The sequence below is a fragment of the Ochotona curzoniae genome, unplaced genomic scaffold (genome assembly GCF_017591425.1).
Source record: "Ochotona curzoniae isolate NIBS_2020 unplaced genomic scaffold, NIBS_Ocur_1.0 contig_64, whole genome shotgun sequence".
In the NCBI taxonomy this organism is placed as follows: domain Eukaryota; kingdom Metazoa; phylum Chordata; class Mammalia; order Lagomorpha; family Ochotonidae; genus Ochotona; species Ochotona curzoniae.
In genome coordinates, this window is record NW_024466502.1 from 45648416 (window position 1) to 45674364 (window position 25949).

The 25949-nt window shown below is 41.1% G+C and overlaps 1 protein-coding gene across 3 annotated transcripts in view; it reads right to left on the reverse strand.

Annotated features, from left to right (window-relative positions):
* Window positions 1–25949, reverse strand: part of CAB39L (calcium binding protein 39 like) — a 98552-nt gene that overhangs the window by 36294 nt on the left and 36309 nt on the right. For 2 of the 3 annotated variants that reach the window (XM_040991424.1, XM_040991425.1), the window contains 4 exons: window positions 23404–23545; window positions 21939–22103; window positions 10354–10472; window positions 1025–1193 (listed from right to left, as the gene is read on the reverse strand). In XM_040991424.1, coding sequence (XP_040847358.1) covers window positions 1025–1193; window positions 10354–10472; window positions 21939–22103; window positions 23404–23505 — 555 coding nt within the window. In that variant the 5' untranslated portion in view covers window positions 23506–23545. Of the gene's footprint in view, window positions 1–1024; window positions 1194–10353; window positions 10473–21938; window positions 22104–23403; window positions 23548–25949 lie in introns of those variants that run through there. The other variant, XM_040991426.1, reaches the window with a different exon arrangement.

Here is a 25949-nt window from a genome sequence, read left to right on the forward strand (position 1 = left end):
TTAAACCAGGCTTATTCAAAGTGCAGTCTACAGGGCTAAGGCCCTTCACCTCCATCCCAAGCAAGAGTGTGTCCTTGTGCAGCCTGCAACAGCCCTCCTCCAAACTCCATCTTATTCCTCCCTCACTCCTTTTCCTGCTCCATGCAGACCTCTGGCCCCTTAGCGGGTCTTAGTGCGCCTGGATATTCCCACTTCCTACTCCCACATAACTAATATACTTGTTTTAAATAATGCATACATGTCTACTTAATTTTTTAGAGGACAATTTGTCAGCCCTTGAAGACCATGTGTTTTACATAGGCTAGGGTGGAGCCCATGGGGGTGACACCAGCGTGTTTAATTGGGATGGTTGGTGTCTGTCTCTTGCGGATTCACAAAATTGATTTCCAACCATCTGTCTGTGTATGGTGCAAGTCACACAGTAATACAACTTCACATACAGTTTGGGAAGAACATAGGTGTCAAAGGCGCTATTTCAGCCTCTGCCACATTTCAAGTGACAAATTTTTGGGAGGCTTTTTCCTTGGGCGCACACAGAACAGTCAGCACAGGAAACAGACTGCATGTCGCTGTGGCTCTTTGGGGCATAGCCATTGTTCCTTCTTTACTTTATTATCTTGAAATTAGGACCCCAAAGAGCAACTAGTATACCTTTTTAAAAATAGTTTTAGGGCACTTTCTCAGAAAAGGATGGGTGAATTTCCAGTCTGCAATAAACAGGTATTATTCAGTATAGCAACCACTGCATTCCCCTTTTCCACCTCTGTAAAACCTATTTACCTGTTCGTTTTGTCACTAAAATGGTAGACAGTGGAATTCATTATATGTGAACCTGTGGCAGGTTAACTGTCTACAGTGTGACAGCTCGGTCTCATAGGTTGTATTCTATTTACAGATACCTCTTAGGATCCACGTCTCATATGGCTGGTTACACTCAGGCATAAGGAATGGGATTTTTAGCTTTCTAAAATTAAATTTGCCCCTTAGGAGACCAAGTGACTTCAACTAAAAGGGGAAAGATTACCTTAAAAGTAGCAAAGGCATCAGAAGCAATATCAAATGTTGACAACTCCACGTACTTAAAGAAATCTCTGAATTGATTAGAAAAGAGGATGATTTTGGCAAGTGGTTCATGTCGAATGCATTCTCTCAGCATAATCCCACAACGTAAGGCAATCTGTGGGGCTTCATATCTATAGCACAAACAAAAGAGAAAGAGAGCTCTGTTACCTAGTAACCAAATAACATTAAAGGTAGCAAGAGGACTGCTGTTGCTGAAAACACTGATATCATCTGTCACAGCTCACTTTAACACCAGTGATTCAATACCTTCTGAATACCTGCTAGGTGTGTAGCACTATTCCAGATGCTGAGGACACAAAAATACACAGGATGAGATTGAGTCTTGATGTCAGAGTGAGAGCATGTCTGATGGAGAGAGGAAGGAGAATATAACAATGATAAGACAGTTCATTAATCGAAAAGTGTTGTGAAAACCGAAGACAGTAAAACAGATAGTATTACAGAGTGTGACTACTTAATTCCGTGCGTATATGAGAGAGAGAGACTTTAAATTGGGGAAGGGACAATGTTTCAGGCAAAGGCAGCTTAGCTTGCAGAGGCTCTGGGAAGAACAAGCTTGGTGTGTTAAAGGGGCAGGAATTAAGTCAGTGTGCTTGCAATGCACAAAGAGGCAAGCATGGAGACAAAGGCAATAGTCAGTTCAAATACAGCCTTGTAGACAAACAGAAGCAGTTTGGTTTTATTTCTATTTGAGAAAGGGAGTGCAAGAGAGAGTGTGTGTACCTAGCTGCTGACTCATTACCTACATGCCCACAACACTGGAGAGTATGCCAGTGTTGAAGTACAAGAGGATGGCAGACCCAAATAACGTGGCAGCATCACCTGCTGCCTCCCCCAGCCTGCATTAAAAGGAAGATGGTGAAGAAGAGTTGGGAATCCATCTCAGATATGGGATACAGGCATTTTAATCATTAGGCTAAATGTCCACTCAGGTTTGGTTTTTATTTTAATGCACTGTGAAGTCTTTGGAGAGTTTAAAGTAAAAAATTAACATGGAATTGATGCTCTAAAAATGGATACACTAGTAGAGGAGTAGGTTAAATGAAGAGTTTTCAACCGACTGTTAACTGTGAGTTGGCTAATAGTTGAGTAGAGAATGCTTGCAAATAGTCAGAGATGAACCTGACTGAAGCCAGAAGCTCAGAATTCTATTCATCTAGGTTTCCCATGTGGGTGGCAGGGAACCAAAGTACTTGAGCCATCATTTGCAGCCTTCCAGGGTACACAAGTAACAGGATGCTGAATGGGGAGTAGAGGAGCCAGAGCTCAAGCCTAGGCACCCTAATAGTGCAGGTCTCTCAAGTGGGCAATTAACTGCAGTTCAGATGTCTGCTCCTAGGGCTCAGCACAATGGCTCAATTGGCTAATCCTCCCTTTTCAAGTGCTTGGATCACATATGGGTACCAGTATGTGTCCTGGCTGCTCCATTTCCAATTCAGGCTCCTGGCTTCTGGCTTTGGATTGACTCAGCACTGGCCATTACAGCTACTTGGAGAGTGAACCAGCAGATGGAAGATTTTTCTGTCTCTCCTTCTCTCTATAAATCTGCCTTTCCAATTGAAAAAAAAATGCTAATAATATATCTGCCCCTAAAACCTAGCCCTATTAGTAACTTTTATTGTCAGCATATCCTTGGGCTCTGTACCCCATAGGTTCAACTAACCAGGCATTAAAAAATAACTGAAGAAAAATCCTGTATCTAGACTGAACACATGGACATTTCCCCATCATTATTCCCTAAGCAATAAACAACTGTCGGAATATATCCAACAGGATAGCTGGGACAGCGGAGGCCTGTGGAATCCTGTTAAGAAGCTCCAGGAAAGAGGAAGCGGAGGGCCTCTCACCCAGAGCGCACTCTTGACCCCAGTGAGTCCTTGGATGTGCTTTAGTGCTTCCCTGATACATGGTGAACCTCTGTGCTTAGTTAGCCAATTATCTTAGATCAAAGTAGTGCTTCTTATCAATATCTCACAGCAATGCTGCTTTGATCCAGGTGCCTTATTAGCTCTTCTGAAACTCCCTGCTTACATACATATGACACAAGTTGTGTATTAAACCTGATCATTGTAACTGATGTCTGAGCTGAACTATGAAGTGTTGCTTTGCTAAATGTATATAAACTGGAACTCTGCAAATAAACTTTGTCAGTTGCTCAAGAGAGGACCCCCACTTCTTTTCAGTTGCATCTCCTCCCCAGGAACTTGCAAGATAAACTTGTAACAGCTATCTATATAGCATTTGCATTAAATTAGGTATTGAAAGTAATCTAGAGATGATTGAAAGGGTGAGGGAAGATGTGTGTAGGTTATATGCAAACATTAGGCCATAACATAAAAGAACATCTACAGGGCCCAGGGTGGTAGCCTAGTAGCTAAGGTCCTTGCCTTGCACATGCTAGAATCCCAGATGGGCACCTGTTATAATCCCGGCTGCTCAATTTCCCATCTAGCTCCCTGCTTGTGGCCTGGGAAAGCAGTCGAGGATGGCCCAAGGTTTTGGGACCTGCATCCTGCGCGGGAAACACAGAAGAAGCTCCTAGCTCCTGGCTTCGGATTGGCTCAGCTCTAGCTATTGAGGCCACTTGGGGAGTGAACCAGCAGATGGAAGATCTTTTCTCTGTATATCTGCCTTTCCAATTAAAGAGAAAGAGAGAGAGAGAGAGAGAGAGAGAGAGAGAGAGAAAGAGAGAGAGAGACAGCAACCACAGATGTTGGTGACTGTGGGTCAGAGGGTCCTGGAACTATTCGGGACAGATACCAAGGGTCAACTGAAGTGTTAGTTTCACAGTTTGGCCCTAACCCAATTATTTAACTTCCCTTCTCATCACATTTTTCAATTCCCTGTGGTACACTATTCCCTCAACAGGAATGCCTTCTCATGTTCCCAACATTAAGACTCATCTTGTAAGCTTTAGTTCAAATGCCATCTCCTCCTTGAAGTCATTCCTAAATATCCACCATTCAGATTACCCTTTCTCCCCTTCACACTCCTACAACATCTTGGTAATTTCTCTTTAGCCCTTTTTTCATTCTGTAGTAAATTGTTACGAATTTATTTTCTCCACCTCATGACAAACAAGCTCACTGCCGAGGGTGTTGACTTTCTCCCTTGCCTTCTCTTCTACCAAAATCTCCATTAGTGACTATCTCTTATTTAATGTTACTCTTCCTTATCCCACGTGAAGCTCCAAAGAGTGCTGGACAAAACATTTCTCACCAAGTAGGCATATAGTGAACTTAATGGACCTCAAACGAGCTTACATTTCATAATACTAGAGAGTTCTAATGGCTGTCACACTTTGGAGAGTCAAGAAGCTGTATAAACTCTAGCCAGCATTTTCTCATTTTTAAATTCCATTTGCAAATTGAGACCTTCTATAAAAAAAGTTTCCATTCCAACGTTTGGGTAAAATTAATTCTCTTATTTCCTTTCATTTGGTGAGGTTTATTAGAACCATCTGTGCAATGAGATGATTTATTCTTGAGAACCAAGAGAACATTTTAAAAGATCATCCTCTGGGGTGAGACATTTGTCATTTCATGCCAAGAGTTTGTCCTCAGTAGTGGAAATGCCATTCCATGAAATGACAACATGCTGAAGTTACGAATAATGCACTGGGATATAACAAAGAATTCCTAATTTCCTTAGTACTCTTTATAAGATCTGTAATTCAAACACATCATTTCAGCATGACTGCTTTCTATAATGTTGACTTTGCGAGATGAATGCTTTTACACAAGTGCTCCTTTAGTTAAGCCTTTCTTAAGATTTAAATCTCACTAACATTGCAAGCCTTTACTTAACCTAGTGTATTTTTGAACAAGATTCCTGATGACCAAGACCATGACTAATCACCTTGTGTTTCCCACCATGACCAACCTAGGGCAGGCTAAGCTAGCCAATGCTGAATTGCTGTTTGTTACAAGTGAATCATGTCTTCCTTCCTGACGTGTAATCTGGACCATATCGTCTGGGCTATAATCAACTGTGTCAGAATGGAGAAGGCACACTCTCATAAGGAGGGCATAGTTACACATCTCTCACATTGAATGAAAACCAAAATGTAACAAAAATTGCCTCTATTAGCAGAGAGCCATTATAGAGAAAATAGCTAGAAAAAAAGATTTATGCAAGAATGTCTCAATTTAAAAATAAAGATTATATTATGTAAAGGGGAAATTACTTTTGTTATTATTCCTGGGAAGAAAACAATGACAGGCAGTTCCTGGAAAACTTTTGTAAAATGCCATTCAACACTATGTAGTCAAAACAATTTACTTTAAAATAAAAAGGTATTTATTTGAATGACAGAGTTGGAGATGGAGGGACAGACAGAAATCCTCCATCCCTTAGTTCACTCCCCAAATGGGTGCAATGCCAGGGCTGTGACATGCCGAAGCCAGGAGCCAGAAGCTCCCTCTGCTCCAAGTGCTTGGGCTGTCCACTGCTTTCCCAGCTTGCATTACCAGGGAGGTGGGTTCGAAGTGGAGCAGCAGGGTCATGAGCCAGTGCCTATATATGGTGCAACATGACAGGTGGTAGCTTTATGTGCTATGCCACAATGCCAGACCTGACAATTTACTTCTAATTTAGAAAACGTTGCTACCTTTAGAAATAATGAACAAACTGTGTTCATGGAATAGGTCTAGAAGAAATAACCCAATATCAACAAGCACCTGAAGTATCTAAATTATAGTTTCTAAGAACCATTTTTCATTCAAAAGAACCAGGTCTCTGGGAGAAATTCTAGGCCCATGTGGCACAATGTTAATTGTCAAGATTGTTACATTTTAAAACTAACAAAAAGATAAGCTTAGCCCAGAAAGATTAAAACAGAAAGACAGCCTTAAGACAGAAAGACAGCCCAGGTGTGTGTCATGAGTTGGGCATGGTCCATCGTTTTACATAGGAAAGCAGACATTCTCATACCCAGAAGGGGCCCCAGAAGGTCACTGAGTGCTAATAAGGAAAATGGGTGTAACCAAATATAGGAAGCACTGGGGCACAGTGCGTTAAGCCTTTACTTGTGACACCAGCATCCCATGCAGAGTACTGGTTGGAGTTCCAACTATGCTGCTTCCTGCTAACGTACCTGGGAACAAGCAGAAGATGGACCAAATACTGTCGCCCAAATGGAATAACCAGATGGAGTTTCTGGCTCCTGGCTTCAGCAGGGTCCAGTCTTGGCTGGTGTGGGCATATGGGAAGTAAAACAGTGGATGGAAGGTCCCCATCTCAAACCCTGTCTCTTGTGTATGGTGGGGGGTTTTGCTCTGCCTTTCAAATAAGTAAAAAAAAAAAAAATTAAAAAGAGCTATTCTCTATAAATAATCATGTCATCCTATAAAACCTAAATAATGACAAAATTTGAAAAATGGTAACCCTTTTTCTAACTACTAATGAAATGACAAATGGATGGTAAAACAAGTAAATATGATGTTGGGAAACTTAGAGCATCACCATCTGAACCCACTGCTCAATTCTAACACTATTAGAAGTATAACTCCAGTCCTGATGCAGTAACTTAGTGGCTAAAGTCCCTGCCTTGCACACACTGGGATACCACATGGATGCCAGTTCTAATCCCGGCTGTTCCGCATCCCATCCAGCTCCCTGCTTGTGGCCTGGGAAAGCAGTCAAGGATGGCCCAAAGCCTTGGGACCCTGCACTCATGTGGGAGACCCAGAGGAGGCTCCAGGCTCCTGGCGTCAGATCAGCTGAGCTCTGGCCATTGTGGCCACTTGGCGAGTGAATTGATGGATGGAAGATTTTCTTCTCTGTCTCTCTTCCTCTCTGTGCATCTGACTTTCCAATAAATCTTAAAACGAAAAAAAAAAAAGTATATCTCCCAGCCAGTGAAGTGGGTTAAGCTGTGATTTGTGATGCGGGCATCCTACTTAAGCACACATTTGAGTCCTGGCTGCTCCACTTCTAACACAGGTCCCTGCAAGGACATCTGGGAAAGCAGCACAAGAAGGCCAAAATCTTTGACCCCTGGTACCCATGTAGGAGACCTGGATAGAGTTCCAGGTTCCTGATTCCAACCTGGCCCAGGTTTGGTGATTGAAGCCTTTTAGGGACCAAACATGCAGCTGGAAGATGTCTGTCTTCCTGTCTGTCACTCTGTCTTCCAAATAAACACATTTTTTTAAAAAGTATATCTCCTATCCTCACTAAAGACTATCAGTACGGGCACCAAGGGCTATATCCCAACTGCCAAGGAGACCACGGGGAACTAGACTGCCCTTGTAGGCCAAGAACTCTAAGATCATCCGCTCCCTTTCAGATCTCCCACATGGGATGGAAGATGCCCAGATCCTTCCTCACATCTCTGGAATTGCATGTCACATTAGAGAATGGTAACAGGAAAAACTGGTGATGGCACAGCTGCTCCAGGTGGGGATATGTGCCCCCTGCCTTGTCCTCAGGAGCATGACAGTTCCATTTCCCTTCACATCTGAAGAATCCTACAGTCTTTTTAAGGATATGTCAATGGTAAAAACATGGCATTCAGAATTGGAACATAACTGAGAACTTGGCTCTGTCACATGTTAGCTATACAACCTTAACTAGTATCCTTATTCTTTCTGGGTTTCAATTTTCTTGTTTGTAAAACGGTAAGAATACTACCAGTCCTCAGAGTATTATTGCAATGATTAGGTTTAACTCAAGGCACAATACCAGGCACATGGCAAGAATTCAGGAAATGGTATGGGGGCAGGTCTTCAGCTAGCAGTTAAGACACTCTGTAGCATGCTCACTTCATACACTGAACAGCTGGATTTGACTCCCAGCTCCAGCACCTGACTCCAGCTTCCTGCAGATGTACAACCTAGGAGGCAGCAATGATGGCTCAAGTAACTGGGTTTCTGTCATTCATGTAGGAGATTTGGATTGTGTTCTGGCTGCCAGTGTTGGCCTGATCCAGCCTGGGCCAGTGTTGGCATCTGGGGGCGTGAACCAGTAGATGGGAAAAGCTCTTTCCCTCTGCCTCTTAAATAACTACATTTAATACACAAAACAGGTTATGAAGAAATAATGTAAAAGTTGTGATTAAAAAATAGAAGAGGGCTGGGTGTTTGGGGGTAACGGTTAAATACTACTTGTGGACAGTCACATTCAATATTGCAGTGCTTGGGTTCAAGTCTTGGCCTTGTTTCTGATTCTAGTTTCTTGCTTCTATATACTGTGCAAGGCAGTAGTGATGGCTCAAGTACTTGGTTCCTTGTCACCCATGTGGGAGACCCAGACTGACATTCAGGTCCCTGGCTTGAGGCAGTCATGTCTATTAGGGGCATTGGGAAATGAACTAGTACTTTGGGGATGGGTGTGAAGGAGAGGTGTTTTGTTCTCTCTCTCCTTCCCTTTCCTTCCCTTCGGCCTTTTAAACAAATAAATAATTTAAAAATTTTTTAAAATGATAAATATAATAGAGGATAAAAACCAAAGGAATAGTCCTGCATTTGTTGATAATGGTTTCTATGGAAGCGATTATGCAAAGTACTCAATTTTTTAATTACATATTTTTAAAATAGTTAAATCTTAAAATGATCATACATACTATGTTTGTATCAGAAAAAAATGGAAATATTTTAAAAATATTCACCCTCTTCATTCCCACTGAAGTTCTGACCCTAATTATCTCTTCTTTGACCCCTGCAGCCCCAGTCCCCGTCCCCCTGCAATCCACAGAATTCCTCCTGTGTCCCCAGTGACTCCCTGCTAAGGATGACCATCCAGCTGTTTGCACGGCAGGCACGGGAGGCTCCGTATAACCTGGACTCAGCCTTTGCATCCCACTCCTTCCTCTGATCACACCAGGCTCCAGTACCCCAGACTTATGGTCATTTTTCAAACACATAATTTCTTATGTACCTTCACCGTCCTGTGGGCTGAACTGGCAGTGAACCAAGTGAAGCTAGGTAGCACATGTTGAAGACGCCCTGGTGCCCCCGCCCCCGCCACATATGACTTACCTTGAGGGAGAGCCACTCCATTGGGGGTCTATTGATTACAGACATTTAACGTCTCCTACCCAACATGAAATATATATTTCCATTTCCAAAGCTGAGAGATACAATTCTCCAGCAGAAAACTTTCTTTTGTATCATAAACCAAGGTGATCGTACCACACTGTTCTACTTAGCAATAAATGATAACTACATGGTCAAATAAGCTAATTGGGATTATGGATAAACTCAGACACCATAAAAAAGAATAGTGGGAGGATATAGGGAAGGAGATGGATTAATGGTGGTAATAAGAGAAAAAAGCTAAATTATTATCTAGCCCATCTAATCAAAGACAACTTAAAATAAATCAAAAATTAGTATAAGCCCATTGTGTGTAACACAAAGGCAAATCTATGATTTTTAAACAGGCAAACAAGCAAAAACGAATGAAAGCAGTTATCTCTGAACAACAGGAGTAAGGAATGGAGAAGACAGAAAGATGATTCCAAGTTTTAAAGTGCATGTTAATGCAGAAGAGAAGAATTAGGCACAGGTAGGAGGATAGAAAGAAAGAATGGAACTGGAAACAGGAACTCAAAGCCATGCTGAGATGGTGCGGTAGAAAGGTCGGCAAGGAGCAGGAGAAGAACACCTTCCATCCCCAGATCTCCAGGCTTTAACGTCTAGAATAGCTTCAAAATGCCAAGAAATGTTTGTAACTGAGAATATAGAAAAGATAATAATCCAAGGACTCTACTAACTAGCTTGACTTCAGGTTTATTTTGGTTATCTTATGGGCTAATACACACACAGTAATATTGATCCCACCTCTATACAGAAAACATACTTTGGCAGTTCACAGGTACTTGAAGAATTCTTATTCCTAAATTTGAGTCCTCAGAACCAGAATGCAGAATACATACTTGTGTATATGTGTGTATGTCTGTGTGTGTGTTGTATGTGCATAGTGAAAGCATTCAGTCTCATACAAGCAAGAAAAGCGTAACTGGGAAGCTTGGAAGAGGGCAGATGAAGAAAAACACAAAGCAGTACCTAATCAGTAACAGGAGACAGGAAGACGGGAGGTGTGAGAAGAGAAGTAGTAAATGGAAAGGCAACGTTTAGAAACACAAAGTGCCAGGACAGGACTGCACTGTTGCCTAAGTAGCCAGAGATAATACTTCTTTGGAGGGCTGACCCTCTAGCATGGCAGACGCCTTTCCTGCAGCTCCAAAAGGGAAGCCAAATGCATGTGAGTGCACATGTGAGAGCAGCTGTAACTTTGACCCTACTCTGAAGGCAGCCAGGCACCCACCCTTTGAGGAGCGTGAACAGGATGTGAGGGTGAGCGCTAATGTACTCCACCGTAGGGCTCCGAGTGCCAATCTGTCTTCTCAGGATGTTGTTAAATATCTGGGTCACATCTTTTTTCCCCTGTGAAGTAGATAAACATTAAATTATATACTTAAATTGGGTGAATGGATATTATATGAAACATATATAAATATACAATATAGGACATATGCTATATATATATAATACACAGAAGCAAAAATAATTCTTTTATAAGTATTATGTCAGTATGAGGATACTTCAAAACCTCATGGAAAACATTTAATATGTAACAACTAAACATGAATTTCACAAATATGTTATGCCAAAATAAGTTGATCATTTAATTCCATTTCCCCATGAATTTTTTTTAATTGGACAATCAGATAAACACAGAGGAGGAGAGACAGAGAGGAAGAGCCTCCATTTGATGAGTCACTGCCCAAGTGGCCACAACAGCTGGAGCTGAGCTGATCCGGAGCCAGGAGCCCAGAGCCTCTTTTGGGTTTCCCATGCAGGTACAGGGTCCCAAGGCCCTGGGATGACCTCCACTGCCTTCTCGGGCCACAAGCAGGGAGCTGGACAGGAAGTGGGGCTGTCAGGATTAAAACTGGGGCCCACATGGGATCTTAGCATGTGCAAGGCGAGGACTTTAGCCACTAGGCTACTGTGCCGGGCTCTCCCCCACGAACTTTTGCAAGTAATCATATAATGTGCATCAGTTTACTTTTTTGGCGTGTCTCTAAGAAGCTGTAATTAGGATGCAGCTGCTTCTCACAGGATCTGCTCTGTGGAAAACGGGATCAAAAGGAAGTCTGTGTCCCATAGCAGGAGCTCATAATACAGGAGTGACTATGGGCAGAACTGAATTTTTTACATTTTGTCACTTTTTGGCTTTATTCACATAGAAATTATGATTCACATTTTAAATCTTCATTAATTAAAATAAAACAGATCAAGAAAATAAAGTTAAGAATTTAGTAAGATGTAGATTAGAATCAAATTCCTTTTTCTTGCAGCTGGTGCTGCATGTAAAGCTGTAGTATATTGACATCCCATTTAGGCACTGGTTGGAATCCTGGCTACTCAACTTCCAGTTCAACTCCCTGTAAATGTGCCTGGGGGAGTATGTGGGCCCCTGCACCCACCTGGGAGATGTGGAAGAGGCTTTGGGCTCCTGACTTTGAACCAGCCCAGGGCCAGCCACTGTGGCCATTTGGGGATGGAATTTCTCTTTTTCCCTCTTTATCTGTATTTTTAAAATAAATGACTATATAAATCCTTTAAAAGTTCCTTTTTCTTAGATCCGCTTTGTGGCAATCTTTTGCTTTATTCACCCTTCTTATGTCCTGGTGGCTTAATTAAAACAAACCAAAAAATCAGTTTCCACTGGATGGATATATTTGTTGATCCTAGGTGATCTCAACGAGCCTGGAGGAACAAATGGGAGCATTCAGTCCCACTGGCCTCAGGTAGAGGAGCTGCAGCCCCTGCAGACTTGGACAAGACTTTCACTCTCCCGCCCTACAAACGTGAGTCTAGTGGCTTCCACCAAAGCAGCTCTGGACTAGACTGCAGTGTGTTACAACAAGAAGGGCAAGTTGGACACTGTAATTTCCATCTCTATGGCCTTGGTTCTAGAATTCTTTCAACTCAACTGTGAAAGAGCTTCTTCCAGCCATTCCGTCTGCTTTGAAGCATCCTCCCAGAAGGGCAACAGGGACCCAAGTACTTAAGCCATTACCTGCTGCCTTTCAGGATATACATTAGCAGGGAGCTGAAATTGCAAGTGGAGCTGGGACTTGAACCTAGACACTCTGGTATGGGGTGCAAATGTCTCAAACAGCATCTTTACTGCTGTGCCAACAGCCCACCCCTGCATGAATTTAGTTCATGCAGATGTTGAAGTGTATACTTGTTGCATAGAAGGAATGCCATGAATATACATGTTTAAATGAAAGAAATCATTTGTATTGTTCAAAAGTTATCTGAACTCTGCAGAATAACAGTGCAACCAATACTTCTTTATAAAAGGTCATAAGACTGTTTCCATCAGCATTCCAGTGAATAGTGGAAACCAAGCCCCCTCAGAATACAACATTCATCTAGGTCACAACCAAATGTGTGCTAAGGCAGGGGAATCCCTTGTGCATAACAAAAGAATATTTTGCTCCTAGGAACTACTTCCCAAAACAGAGGAAAGGATTAGAATGGAAAGGCTTCCACTCTGGAACAGTTCCAAGATGTGAATATCTTTACAGCTATACAGTGATCTCACTAAACCTGACAGGAACGAGACTGTAGCCATTTCAAAATCCGTCTTCTCCAATCCTCAGCCTGCTAGATCCCAAGCTCTAAATCTCTAAGGGTAGCTGGGGTGGGGGTGGGGGGCAATGAGAGAGAGGGAAAGGAGTACAGTCTTTCAAACATCTTTGATAATATAAGGAAGATCCAGAAATGGCCAAAAAATACTCCAAATTAGCAAACAATTCTAATTTTATTGCATATATTAGATTACATAAAGTTCATAGAGGAGTTGATGTTGTGGTGCAGGAGATAAGCCATCATGTACAACATATGCAGCCCTGGTTTGAGTCTTAACTGCTCCGCTTCTAATTCAGCTTCCTGCGGGTATGACCTGAGTGGCAGCAGGAAAGGGTTCAAGTACAGGATGGAGTTCCTGTCTGACCACTAACTGTTGAGGCCATTTGGGCAGTGATCCAGAGAATGGAAATATCTCTCTCTCTCTCTCTCTCTCTCTCTCTCTCTCTCTCTCTCTCTCTCTCTCTCTCTCTCTGTCACTCCCACTGTGTTGTTTTGCCAGATAGATAGATAGATAGATAGATAGATAGATAGATAGATAGATAGATTTTAAAGGAGTTCATGGAGAAAGCACATCATGAAAGAGCTATGCATGAATTTCAAATTTTTTTTGCATCAGATTAAAAACTTTTTTAATCTATATTTTTTCATGAACTGTTTAAAGCTCCCTCATATAAATGTAACTTATCAAATCCCAAACATTAATAAGTATTTGCTAGCTGATAAATTAAAAAAAAATGTCAGCCCTAACTTGTGAGGCTCAATAATTAGTTGCTGAATCAATGATTGGACCAAACAAAAGTATCCACTGAAATTAGTCAATAAAAGGGAGTGAGTGCTCAGACCAGTTGTTAAGATGTTCGTATTCCACCTCAGGATACCTGGCTTTACTTCCTGGTTCCAGCTCTTGGTTGCTGTTTCCAACTAATGAAGACCCCTGGCCCGTCATTGAGTCCCTGTCCCACACATGGGAGACTTGGACTGTGTCCTGAGCTCTGACTGCTGAAGGCATTTTGGAAGTGAATCACAGCATGAGTGTTCTGTATGTCCATCTCTCTGACTTTCAAATGAAATTAAAAGAGAAAGAGAAGGAAGAAAGAGGTAGTCAGGGCAATCAGAAGAAACTGTTAGTATAGAATATTCCTCGTTAACAGCAGAAATGAGAAAAGCAAGTTAGAAAAAAGAGTGCCTCTTTAGAAAGCACCTACAATGAAATAGTAGTCACTGACTTGGGTCCAGTATATAAATAATTCTCAAAATTCAACAACTACTTATAAGGAGGCAAAAAAGACAAAAAGATACTTCATAAAAGAAGATATATTGTGACAAACACATGAAAAGCTACTCAACAACATCAGTCATTAGGGACACACAAATTCAAACCACAATGAGTTTACACAAATACTCCCTAGAATGGCTTTTTTAAAAAGTTAATATTACCCAAGCAAAATGAAAACTTGAGTTCACATGAAAACTGTACACAAATGGTTATAGCAGCTTTACCGGTAACTACTAAAAAGCTGGAACTACACCACTCTCCAGTGGGGAATGGATAAACAGTGGTCCATCTATGCAATGAACTCAACAATAAAAAGGAGTAAATGTTGATATGTGGTAACAGCATGGATGAACCTCACGGGCCTGACGTTAAGTGAAAAGAAGCCAGGCTTCAAAGGCTGCCTACTGAATGATTTTGCCCACATCTTTCCATAAAGGCAAAAATGAAGGGGTAAGAAACATCAGTGGTTGCCAGAGACAGTAAAAGGAGCTGATTGCAGAGGGGAAGGAGAGAATTGTTGCGGGTGATGGTGTTGTATAGTAAAAACAAAAAAAAAAACAAAACACAAGTGGGTGCTGCTATTTGTCAATTATGAGAACTTTAAACTGTGGGCACTGTGGTATTAACCTGCATTTTTGTTGGGCTATATGTTTGTGTAGGCAGGGACAGGGAGTGAGGCTGCTCAATTTCAGTAAGAAACCTACAGGAGCAAAATAATCAGCAGAGTTGGATGGTCACTGTATGGATTATCAAAGGTTTTTTTTTTTTGCTGATGACTTACATTCAAATTAAATTAATTCATACATATTGGAAAAGATTTAGAGGACCTAGGCAGACTGGGCAGGGCTGGGCAACAGCACCCACCAGCAAGAATTGGGACTGGGAGTAGGCCAGGCCAGACTAGATGCAACATCTGATGGCAAAGTCAAAACGGGGGATGGTCTATGCTGTGAGTAACCATTGGCATGTGCAAGATCTGTGGCTGAGAACAGGCCTGGTCAGGGAGCTAAGAGGATGCTCTGGCTAGATTGTGGTTCCCTCTGGTGAACAGAAGAACCAGAATGGGGGTGGCAAACTGTGCTGGACATGACTGCAGTGTCCCTCGGCATGGGTGTGCACTGGGTCTGGGGTGGGCAGGATGGGGCTAGACTCCAGCACTGATAGGTGCTCACAAGAGCCAGGGTGGGTATAGGATGGGCTAGATAACCACTGAATCTCACAAGAGCTGGGTCTGTGGAGTGGACCAGGTGCAGCTGGGAAACAGTAAGAGCCAGAATGAGGGTGGGCTATCTGGGCATGGTTATTGTTCCTGCCAGGACATGAGTTGGGCCAAGTCAGGCTGGGCCAAGGACCTATTGGTGCATATGAGATCTGCCACTGGGAGGTGACCTGATAAAGGAGCTTGGGGAACTCCTTGGTAATCCCTACAGGTCAGTGCAAGAACCAAGGCTGGGAACAGCTTAGACCAGGCCAGGTTACAATGTCTACCAGCATACATATGGTTCAGATCTGGGGGTGGGCCAGTTCATAACACTCACTGGCAGATCAGAACAAAACCAGGTGCAGCACAGGCCAGGTTGAACCACAACATCAGCCAGCTCACAGAAGGGCCAGGACTGGGAGCTGGCTGGGCTGGGCTAGGCTGCCACACCCACCAGCAAGAGCTGGAACTGGGGAAGGCAAGCTGGGCCAAGCTCAACTTCAGCACCAACTGGCAAATGCCGAGGTGTAGTGAGCTATGCCACACTGGGAAGCAGCACTTACCAGCACACATAAGACCTGGGGAGTGGGAGAACGAGCCCAATAGTGGGTAGCAAGGATTCCCATAATGGGTCACTGTTCCTTTTTGTGAGCGTGAGAGCTGGGACTGGGGACAGATCACGCTAGGCAGGGCTACAAAATTCATTGGCCTGCATGTGAGCTGGGATGGAGGAGAGCCAGACTGGGCTAAACAACCATATACGCTGGATAAGCTATAATAAGTGCAGACTGCTCAGAATTTGCCACAGCATCAGCTGGCAAGGGCTGGGACTGGGGGCAAGTCCTGTCAGGCCAAACTGCAGAACCACCTGGAAAGTATAAGATTCAGGGCTGAGTTATTAGGCCTTGTGGGGAAACTGTGGGCACCCCTCTGATGGCTGCAGCTCCCACTGATGAACATGAGAACAGGGGCTGATGGTGGCCTGGCTGGGCAAATGGTGACACCTGCTGACATGAGTGTGGGCTAGATATTGGGGTCAGTTGGGCTGAGGTAGGCCACAGCACCTATTGGTTTGTACGCTGAATGGAATGCAGGACATACTGGATCAGTCTGTTGCACACACTGGCATGTACAAGAACTAGGGCAGGTGCCTGCCTGGTGGGAGTGATAGGGATTGCTCTGACTAGGCTGTGTTCCCACTGGTATAAATGAGGGCTGAATGTGTGGTGGGCAGGGTTGGGCTGGGCCACAGCATCCATTGGTTTGCATAAGAGAGGTGGTGGAAAATAGAATTGACCCGGCAGTTGCAACCATCAGTATGTGTAGGCAGATGTGGGTGACAGACTGAACCAGACTCTGTACTGGCTAGCAAACACAGGAGTCAGAAACCTCAGGCGAAGTTTCTTTGGGGCTCCCTCCCTTACTTCCCCCACCTGGATCACTGGACTCAGAACCACTGGAAAATTGCAGGATTTGTGGTCTGTATGTGGAACGTATGTGTCAGAACTGGGTCTCCTTGGTTGCTGAGGGTTGTGCAATGAATGGCATGCCCAGATGCACATGAGGAATAACCAGTTCATTGAAGCCTATAGAGGACATCTAGTATCATGGAGGGTAGAAAAAATTGGACAGCTCTCCTGGCGAAGTTTTGTAAGTGAGTATCTTGGTGAAGGTAGACTCTAAGGTGGACTACGTCAGCCAGTGAACCATGGAAGTATTTACTCATCTTTGGAGCAATGAAATCAACAGCATTTCAGAACTATCAGAACATTTGAGCAGAACCCTCAGAGCATGCCCCACATTGGGGATCCTGAGATGACATCAGGTAGCCATTCCCCATCCCCCAGTACTGATGCAGCTAGGGTATTGGGTGCGGCTTCTCCCCTTATCTCTCCCCTTTCCCCAGATATAGGGAGAAAAACAAAATTGGAAACAATGGTCTCATCCCACTTCCTTGACCCTTCCCACTAATTGGTGGTCCACACAGGCATGTATCCTTCTCAACTATATAAACATCATCAAAAATAAAATTTTAAAAATTGCTAAAGGTGGGAAGTGCAGCCAGCATTTTGTATCTCAAGGCTTTATATTCTGCCTGCTTTTAGTAAAGGACTACTCAAGTTAGCTCTAGGCAACAGAAAAAGATCTTCAAGAGATATAATTTTTAAATACTTAGTACTATAAAATGGTTTATTGAGACTCAAGCTGATTCTTAATCATTAGAGATTAAGTTACCACAGTAAAAAGTTTTCTTGCCTTTGAGCTGCTTTTTTTCTTAACCCAGGCAGTCAACTTTGAATCCACCCAGGTTTTGCAAGGCACACCTGCCTTTAAAATGAATGCCTCTGCTCTTGGATGCCACAGTTTTTCATCCTTTGATTTCTTATCACATTGTGTTTCAAAACATCAAAGAGTCTGAAGCTGTTTCTTGAAGAAGTTCCAAACCACAAAAACATAGCTCTGAGTGTGATGTGAGCCCACACAATCAGAAGCCTTGCAATCTCAGCCCCAAGCCATTAAAAGAAAAAAAGAAGCCCTCGTAATCATATGCCAACATGGTTCTTTTCTGTTAGCAATTAAAAAGCTTAAAGGATTAGATTAAAATTTATGGCTAGGTAATGAGTTGTTGTTTTTTTTTAAAACAAGTTCGGAGGTCTATCTCCTAACCAGCCATTATCCACACGATAGTAGGGTCTTCCATTATTGTCACCACCTCATTGGGTCACAATTCTCTGGAATTCCTGAAGGAGAAATGGCTCTGTCACAAAGATCCCAGAGTTAGCCCCTGCTGCCCTGTCAAAATCATTGCCTTCTGTTGACTTCACCACTTCCTAGCTCCCAGTTCAAATCCCTCCTTCATGATAAATGCACATGAGGGCATTTAGCAAATTTTTGTTGCTTTACTCTGTAAAAGGAATCCAGTACAATCTTTTTCTGCTAGCGTTTTTGTTGCAAATATTATTTAGAAATTCCAACCTCAAAAAAAAAAAAAAAGAAAAAACAGAAAAGAAAACTCAACTTCTTGCAGATGTCCTCTAAACAAAGTGCACTTTTATTCTGTGAGGAATGTTTGATCCTGGTAGGTTATCTGGCAAAGCTCCAGTCCATCCCGAAAATTTTAATTTTTTTTTTTCTTGTTGCAAAAGCAAACCAGAAATGTTATAGTCAAATGACTCTTCAAGAAACAGCCTTAAGAGAAGATTGACTTGTTAAAACAACATGATCACTACTCCAAGTAATATGAATGCCTTCTGGAGAATTTACTAATTCCACAAGAAATGAGGAAAAATTCAAGCTGTCACTAGCATGCATGGATATTTTGGGCCTGAGAAAGTTTCCGCCCGATGGGTTGATCATCCAGGTCTCCAAGTCATAGAGATAACACAGCACCTTTCTGCAGGTGGGCCAAAGATGCTATAATGCTGCCTCCTTTGAAAGTGCCACATGCAGTTGGTGATTGGTGGAATGTGTAAAGAGTTGTAACTGCCACTCATCCATTCAATCAGGAGGCATTTGTCTACTATGATGAGCTGGAGGACAGGAATGATTGCATCAACAGTTACACATTCACCTGCTATTAAACCCTAGGCCTGTGTTCCCTCAGTTGAATAAACAAAGATAAGGACTGTTGTCTTATTATCACAATGATCTTCATAATGATACTTCAAGTCATCAGTAAGTGCTTTACTTTATCTAGTATAGTATTCTGGAGGGGAGACAAGTGTATAATGCATTTTATTTTGAAAAGCCAAAGTAGAATTAACTCCATTTGAAGAATTCTCAACTATACAGAAAATATAAATATTCAAAAAGATAATTCTTTGCTCTAAGGAGTAAAGAAAATAACTTTACCTGGCTGATAATATACAAGTCAATTTTTTAAAAGAACTGAGTGTGTTAATCTGGAAATAATTTATAAATACTAAAACTTACTATTTTCAGTAATTCATGTAAAAGGGATACTTGCATAAATTTCTTACTGTACATTTATCTAAGCCAATGCTAAAAAACTGTAAGATTTGCAATGTTTTCTGAGACTACCTCTTCCTGTCCCCTCACCTTTCAGAGAGGTCTTTGAGCCTGTGCAGTTCTGTAGCTATTCAAGGCTTCTCTAAGTCACTGCACCTAACATCCCATCTCCAGCTTATTCACCAAAACGTGCCCACCCTTTGGAGTCCTCCCCAGCACTCCATCCCAGCAAACCGGGCTTAATCTTAACAATTAACGCAAGTGGACACAGCAATTAATGACAACAGTAGCCTAGGGCTTGCTGTTCTCAGGGGAATGTATACAACAGTACATTCCTAGAAATGTACCAGCAATCCTAGAAGGAGAGAATCTTTTGCTTCTAGATGGTCACTGACTATAAAACTAGTAAAAATCAAGAGGTATAACAAAAACAAACCAACTTGCATTTCTCCTCAGTTCTTTAGTTTGCAAAGAGAGGAAGTGAAAATACTACTCCCTGAGTTTCACACATAGCTTGTGAGTGTATTTCATGCTCTTATTGAAAACATTTATGTACATGTTTGTATTTAGTTTAATATTTAAGACAATGCCATAAACTCATTCTCTTCCTGTTTTATAAATGAAAACACTTAAGTTTAAAGAGGTTAAGATACTGAATATGGAACAGCAGAGTTGGGACAAACTCTAAAGCAATTCTAATTCAGTGTTTTTCTCCATGCTACACCAGCTGCAAATGTTCCTTATATCTTATTTTACAATAACTGAAACGGAATAGGAAACTACATAAACACAGTAAGACTACAATTTAATTTCACAGATAGCCAGTTTAGGGAGCAGATGGGAAAGTAAGCAAATCATGTGGGAGGAAAAAGAGAAAACAGGCTGAACGTCAAAGGCGGAGAAACAAAGAGAAGATCAGACGGACAGACAGGTGCATGTGAAAGGAAGGATGAGTTGTCACCTGGACACTCCAGGCGCCTCACTGGGTCTTGAATCCTCCCAGCAGACTGGCTCTGCATTCTTCCTCCTCCATCCAATCAGACAAAACCTTCCCTATCGAAGCTGCTGAGCAGACTGTGGACTCATATTTCCACAGACTCCCCAGAGCCCTGACAGAATCTCGGCCTAATCAGTCATTACTGTTCTTGTACTTGCTCAAAAACACAGCTAAGCACAGTTCACTTAAGAAATGTGTGCACTGCTCCAGCTCTCAGTCTTAATGGACACCCAAGCACTTGTCTGACACCACCAAAAGCATCATGGCAGAAACAAGGCTGCAAATAAAACAGATCTAGGACTTCATCATCTCAGCAGCCAATGCCCAGACTGGCCCTACTGACAGTTTTCACTGAAAAAATCAGTATTTTAAGCTAAGCATGTTGTTATTTTTTTTTTAATGTTCATTAAAAAAAGTTAGGATTAAAAAAATTATTAATATTGAAAGCAGTATCTTTTCTCTAAAAAAAATTCTTTCAGCGTTACAAAGAGAAAGGAAAAATAGAGATACCTCCCAATTACTAGCTGCACTGGCCAGGCCAGAGCCAGGAGCCAGCCATTTCTTCTGAGGCTTCCATATGGGTGACGGAACCCAAATATTTGGACTATGTTCTGCTGTTTCCCCAGACACATTAGCAGGAAGTAGGTTTAGAATGGAGCCATCAGGACTTGAACCAGCACCCATATGGGATGCTGACCCTGAAAGAAATGTCTTTTAATCCTGTTTACCATAAACTTTAGAGGTATCCTTGTATAATAAATTTTAATAAGCACATACACATACTCAAGATTTATTTCTGTTTTATTTAGCTTACTATTTAAGCTACATACAATTTCTTTCCAAGTGAGAACAATATCCTATATTACTAGCATATAACAAACTTCCCAACTTGCTGGAAAAATGTAATGAAAAGGACTTGGTAGAGACGGAGTTTGAATCCTGGCTTATGTTCTTACTAACCTAATGACTTAAGGCAAATTATTTAATATACTTGAACCCTAGGCCCTTCACCTATAACATGAAACAAAAAAAAATACAGCATTAACCAAAAAAGTAGTTTTAAAAGTCAAATGAGTTTAATGGTAGCTGGAATTTAGTAAGCACTCAACAAAGTGCTTTTTCTCATTAGTCATTGACCTTGCTGCTGAGCTACATAAAACTCAACTGTGACATACATTTCTGCTTGGTTTTAGTTTTATAAAACTAAAGCTTTTCTAAAATTATATTTATTTATTTGAAAGAGTTACAGAAAGAGAAAGAGAAGTAGAGACAGATATTCCATCCTCTGATTCACTCCTCAGATGACTTCAACAGCTAGGGTTGGAACAGGTTGAAATCAAGGGCCAGGAGCTTTCTCCAGGTCTCCCACAGGGGTGGCAGAAGTCTAAACATTTGGGCCATTTTCTGCTGCTTTTCTCACACAATTAAACAGGGAGCTGGATTGGAAGTAGAACATCCCGGGAATGAGCTAGTACCCTATGAGACAGTGCCATAAAAATGAAGCAAAATTAAACAAATGAACAAACAACAAAAAACATGCTACTGAATGACCAAAAAAAAAAAAATTCTAGGCTCCTGATCTCAGCCTGTCCCATCCCAGATATTGCAGGCATTTTGGTAATTAGGTAGTGATGGAAGAGCTCTCTGTGTCTGTATCTTTCTCTGCCTTTCAAATAAAATAATTGAACAAAACTTTATAACTCCACACCCCACCCCCCAACACACAAGAAAGGATAGTCAAATATCGATAGTCACATATACCAAAACTGAAAGCACAGCTCCCATCCTGTTGCAGCTTACCTCAAAGTCTATGAGCTGCAGGTCAGCGATCAGGGTCACCAGCAGCCCACTGTGGTAGAGCTCCTGGGCTAGCTGGGCCACTGCTTCTGTGGGGGGTTCCTTGTCATTTGTGCCACACAGAATTTCCTTCATGGCTTGCAGTGACTTTGACACTTCTTCTGAAGCCTTGTATGTCAACAGACAACAAGAATAAAAACTTGGCAGGTCAAAAGCAGACAAAAAAAAAGTCCTATTTCTTGGATACTATTCATTTATACCCAAAGATCATTGCTTAGTTGTAAAAAAGCAAAAACAAAACAAAACAAAACAAAACTTGGAAGCTGCATTTTCTTATCTTGCAAACCATTACTAAAATTTATATTACAAAGACATTTAATGAATGCACTGAAATAATCTTTCTTCAGTCATAAGCTAATTTTGTTAGAAATTAAATATAAATTTTACCCTTGAAAACTGAACCGACTTCACTTTCAAGACTTATCTGAAGCTATTATGTTTCATTCATTGTGTTGAGGTTTTTCAATCAATTCCTATTCTCTTGATCTTTCAGTGAAAAAAAGTATAAGGGCGATCAGAATTCAAACTTTGTCAAGCCATTTATCCTTCAGTCATAATGTCTTTTTGCTCTCTGTGAAACTTAAAATTAGTTCATTATACTGTAGTAATACATGGCGGGCGTTCGGCCTCACAGTTACAACATCCATCTTCCACATCAGAGTACCTGGGTCCAGTGCTTGCCTGCAGTCTCCTGCTAATGCAGAGCCTGGGAGACAGCAGGTGATGGTAATTAGGCACTGTCATCCATGTGGGAGACCTCGATTGCGTTCTGGTTCTGGCTGAGGCACTGACCCACCTCTGGCTGTTGCAGGCACGTGGGGAGTGGATTGAAGCTTATTCTCAGTCTGTCTCCCTGCTTCTCAAAATAATAATAATAATAATAATAATAACGTAAAAAGAACAGCAGGCAAATCTATAGAGGTAGAAAGTAGACTGATGGACATTAGGACCTGGAGGGTGGGGGATTTAAGACAGCAGGCTATTCCACATCGCCCAACAGGTGGTAGGAACCCAGCAACTATAGCCATCACTGCTGCCTCCCTGGGTCTGCATTATAGGAAAGCTGGAATCAGGAGGGGATGTAGGTGCCTGTCAGTCAAACACTAAGCCTGTCAGTTAATCCTTAAATAACATGTGCTATCTTTCTTATGAGAATAACATGATACACTAACAGAACTTCTTAAATCTCTGAGCTCAAAGGTCTGCAGGGATTCAGGGTTGGCCAGAGTAGTGAACTGTGAGTTCCAGACAAGAGACTAGCAATAATTGGTTACATAAAACCTGAAAATGATGTAAATGTATTTTGAGAGACTCTATGTGCATATCATGTATCATAAATGGGATTCTTCATTAGGCTTTTAGGCTTGGGCCTTGGATAAAACAATAATATTACTGCTTTAACTCATACCTTTTCTGTCTTTTTGTCTTGTTTTTCCAAAATCGCCATGTTTTCTTTCAAAATTTTCACAATTTCTGCTGGATTCTTCTGTGATTTACTAAACAAAGGCATTTTTTTCACGTATAAAAATCTCTTCTTCCAATATGGAATGCTAAAAAAAAAAGGCCAATAAAAATCATGACTTTTTTCAGGCTTAAATTACATAGCATTGTATCTCATGAGCTTTCAATAACAACAATCAGATAAATTAAAAATAAAGGATGATCAAACTAAAGTGAGCTTCAAAAATTTAAATATGTAGAAGATATATATATATAAGATATGTAGAAGATATATGTATATATGTAGATATATATGTACAAGATATATATATATCTTCTACATGTTTAAATTTTTGAGGCTCACTTTAGTTTGATCATCTATATATATTTTATTTAAAGAATTATTTATTTGAAAGTCAGGGTCATACAGGGGAGGGAAAGAAAGAGAATATCCATTCACTGCATTACCCTGCTAGCTGCCTGGCCAGGACAGGGCCAGGAGCTTCCTCCAGGTCTCCTTTATGAATGGCCGATGCCCAAACACTTGGGCCAACCTTCACTGCTGTCCCTAGACCACGAGTAGGGAGCTTGATTGAAAATGGACCTCTAGGACACACACTGGCACACCCACATGGAACTCTGGCACTGCAGGTGGTAGCTTTACCTCCTACAACATAATATAGGCCCCTGCAGGAAATATTTTGAGAAAGATATTGTAAAAGTTTTATCTAAAAGTTTGACTCAAAGTCTAAAAATATTTTCTTCATTTTAAATATAAGAATTATGCAAGGTTGAGGAAAATAATACTTTGAGAGAATAAGCTATATTTAAAATTAGCTTATTATCACTGCAAAAAATGATGAAAATAATAAGAATAAAAATGTAAAACAAAAGTGGAGTTAAGATTTATATATTGGCATAAAACAATGTTGAAAACCATAACAGTACTACTCTATGGCAATCACAACATTGCAATAAGAAACTATTTAGAATCCATAATTTATTTACTTTTCAAATATTATGTTGGAGACATCCACTGGTGAAAAAGTTTCCTGTGTCTCTCTACCACTGGAAGGTGAGGGAAATGGGGAAAAACAACATCAGTTCTGGTAGAGAACATCTTTCATGGAGCAAAGGAAGCCAAAAACAGCTGACACTACCCTACTATTTTTTTTTTTACATTTTTTATATATTTATTACTCACATCAAAATTACCAAACTGATACATTAAAAAATCACTACGGGGCCCAGCGCTGTGGCCTAGCAGCTAAAACTCTTCGCGTTGAACACACTGGGATCCCATATGGGTGCCAGTTCTAATCCTGGCAGTTCCACTTCCCATCCAGCTCCCTCTTGTGGCCTGGGAAGGCAGTAGAGGACGGCCCAAAACCTTGGGATCCTGCACCCAGATGGGAGACCAGGAAGAGTTTCTGGCTTGTGGCTTTGGATCGGCAGAGCATCGGCCTTTCCACTCACTTGGGGAGTGAATCATCAGACGGAAGATCCTCCTCTCTGTCTCTCCTCCTCTCTGTATATCTGATGTTGTAATAAAAATAATTAAATCTTTAAAAAGTATATAAAAAAAGAATCACTATGAATTTTATGGGACTATATAAAAATCACCTTATAATTATTAAAATCCCTAACCCCTAAGATCAAATATTTTTTAAAACATATTTCTTACTAACAAAAATATCTGGAGCCAGAACACTGATCATAAAAGGAGTGGGAGTTTTTGCTTGATTCAGTAACATCATAGCATCCTTTCCTTTGTGTGTGTTCCTTCTTTGTTACCTCTTACTAAAAATTAAGATTACATGATTGTTTTGAATTATTTTCACTTCTTACTATATTCTTTTTTAAAATTTTACTTCTTTTTATTATTATCATTTTATGATACCATTCTATAGGTCCTAGGATTTCTCTTATCCCATCCCCAATTCCCTCCTCCCTTACTGAGTTCACCTATATCATTACTATAGTGTAGTTCTTCATACACAGTCATATGTCCATCACTGCAGGCATGAACAACGGCAGAGAGTTTAGCATCCAATTGTCAAGATATAGTAAACAATTTCATTGGGAGTCCAACTTTAGCCTGCAAGTAGAGATGCATACTGCATTGCATCCTCACATCTGGATATGACAGTCTCCATTACTCAGTTACTGTACATCCCCTTAAATGAAAAGCCACAATACAAATCAACAACAGGAAGTAAAACAGAAATGTGCAACACCATGAAGTTAAATAACATGCTACTACTAGATATGATAGTCTCCATTACACAGTTACTATATATCCCCTTAAATGAAAAGCCATACAAAAAAATCAACAACAAATAAAAAAAAAGAAATTAACAACACCATGAAGTTAAATAACTTGCTACTAGATAGGATAGTCTCCATTACACAGTTACTATACATCCCCTTAATGAATAGCCACAAAACAAAACCAACAACAAGAAGAAAAAAGAAATCAACAACACCATGAAGTTAAATAACATGCTACTGAAT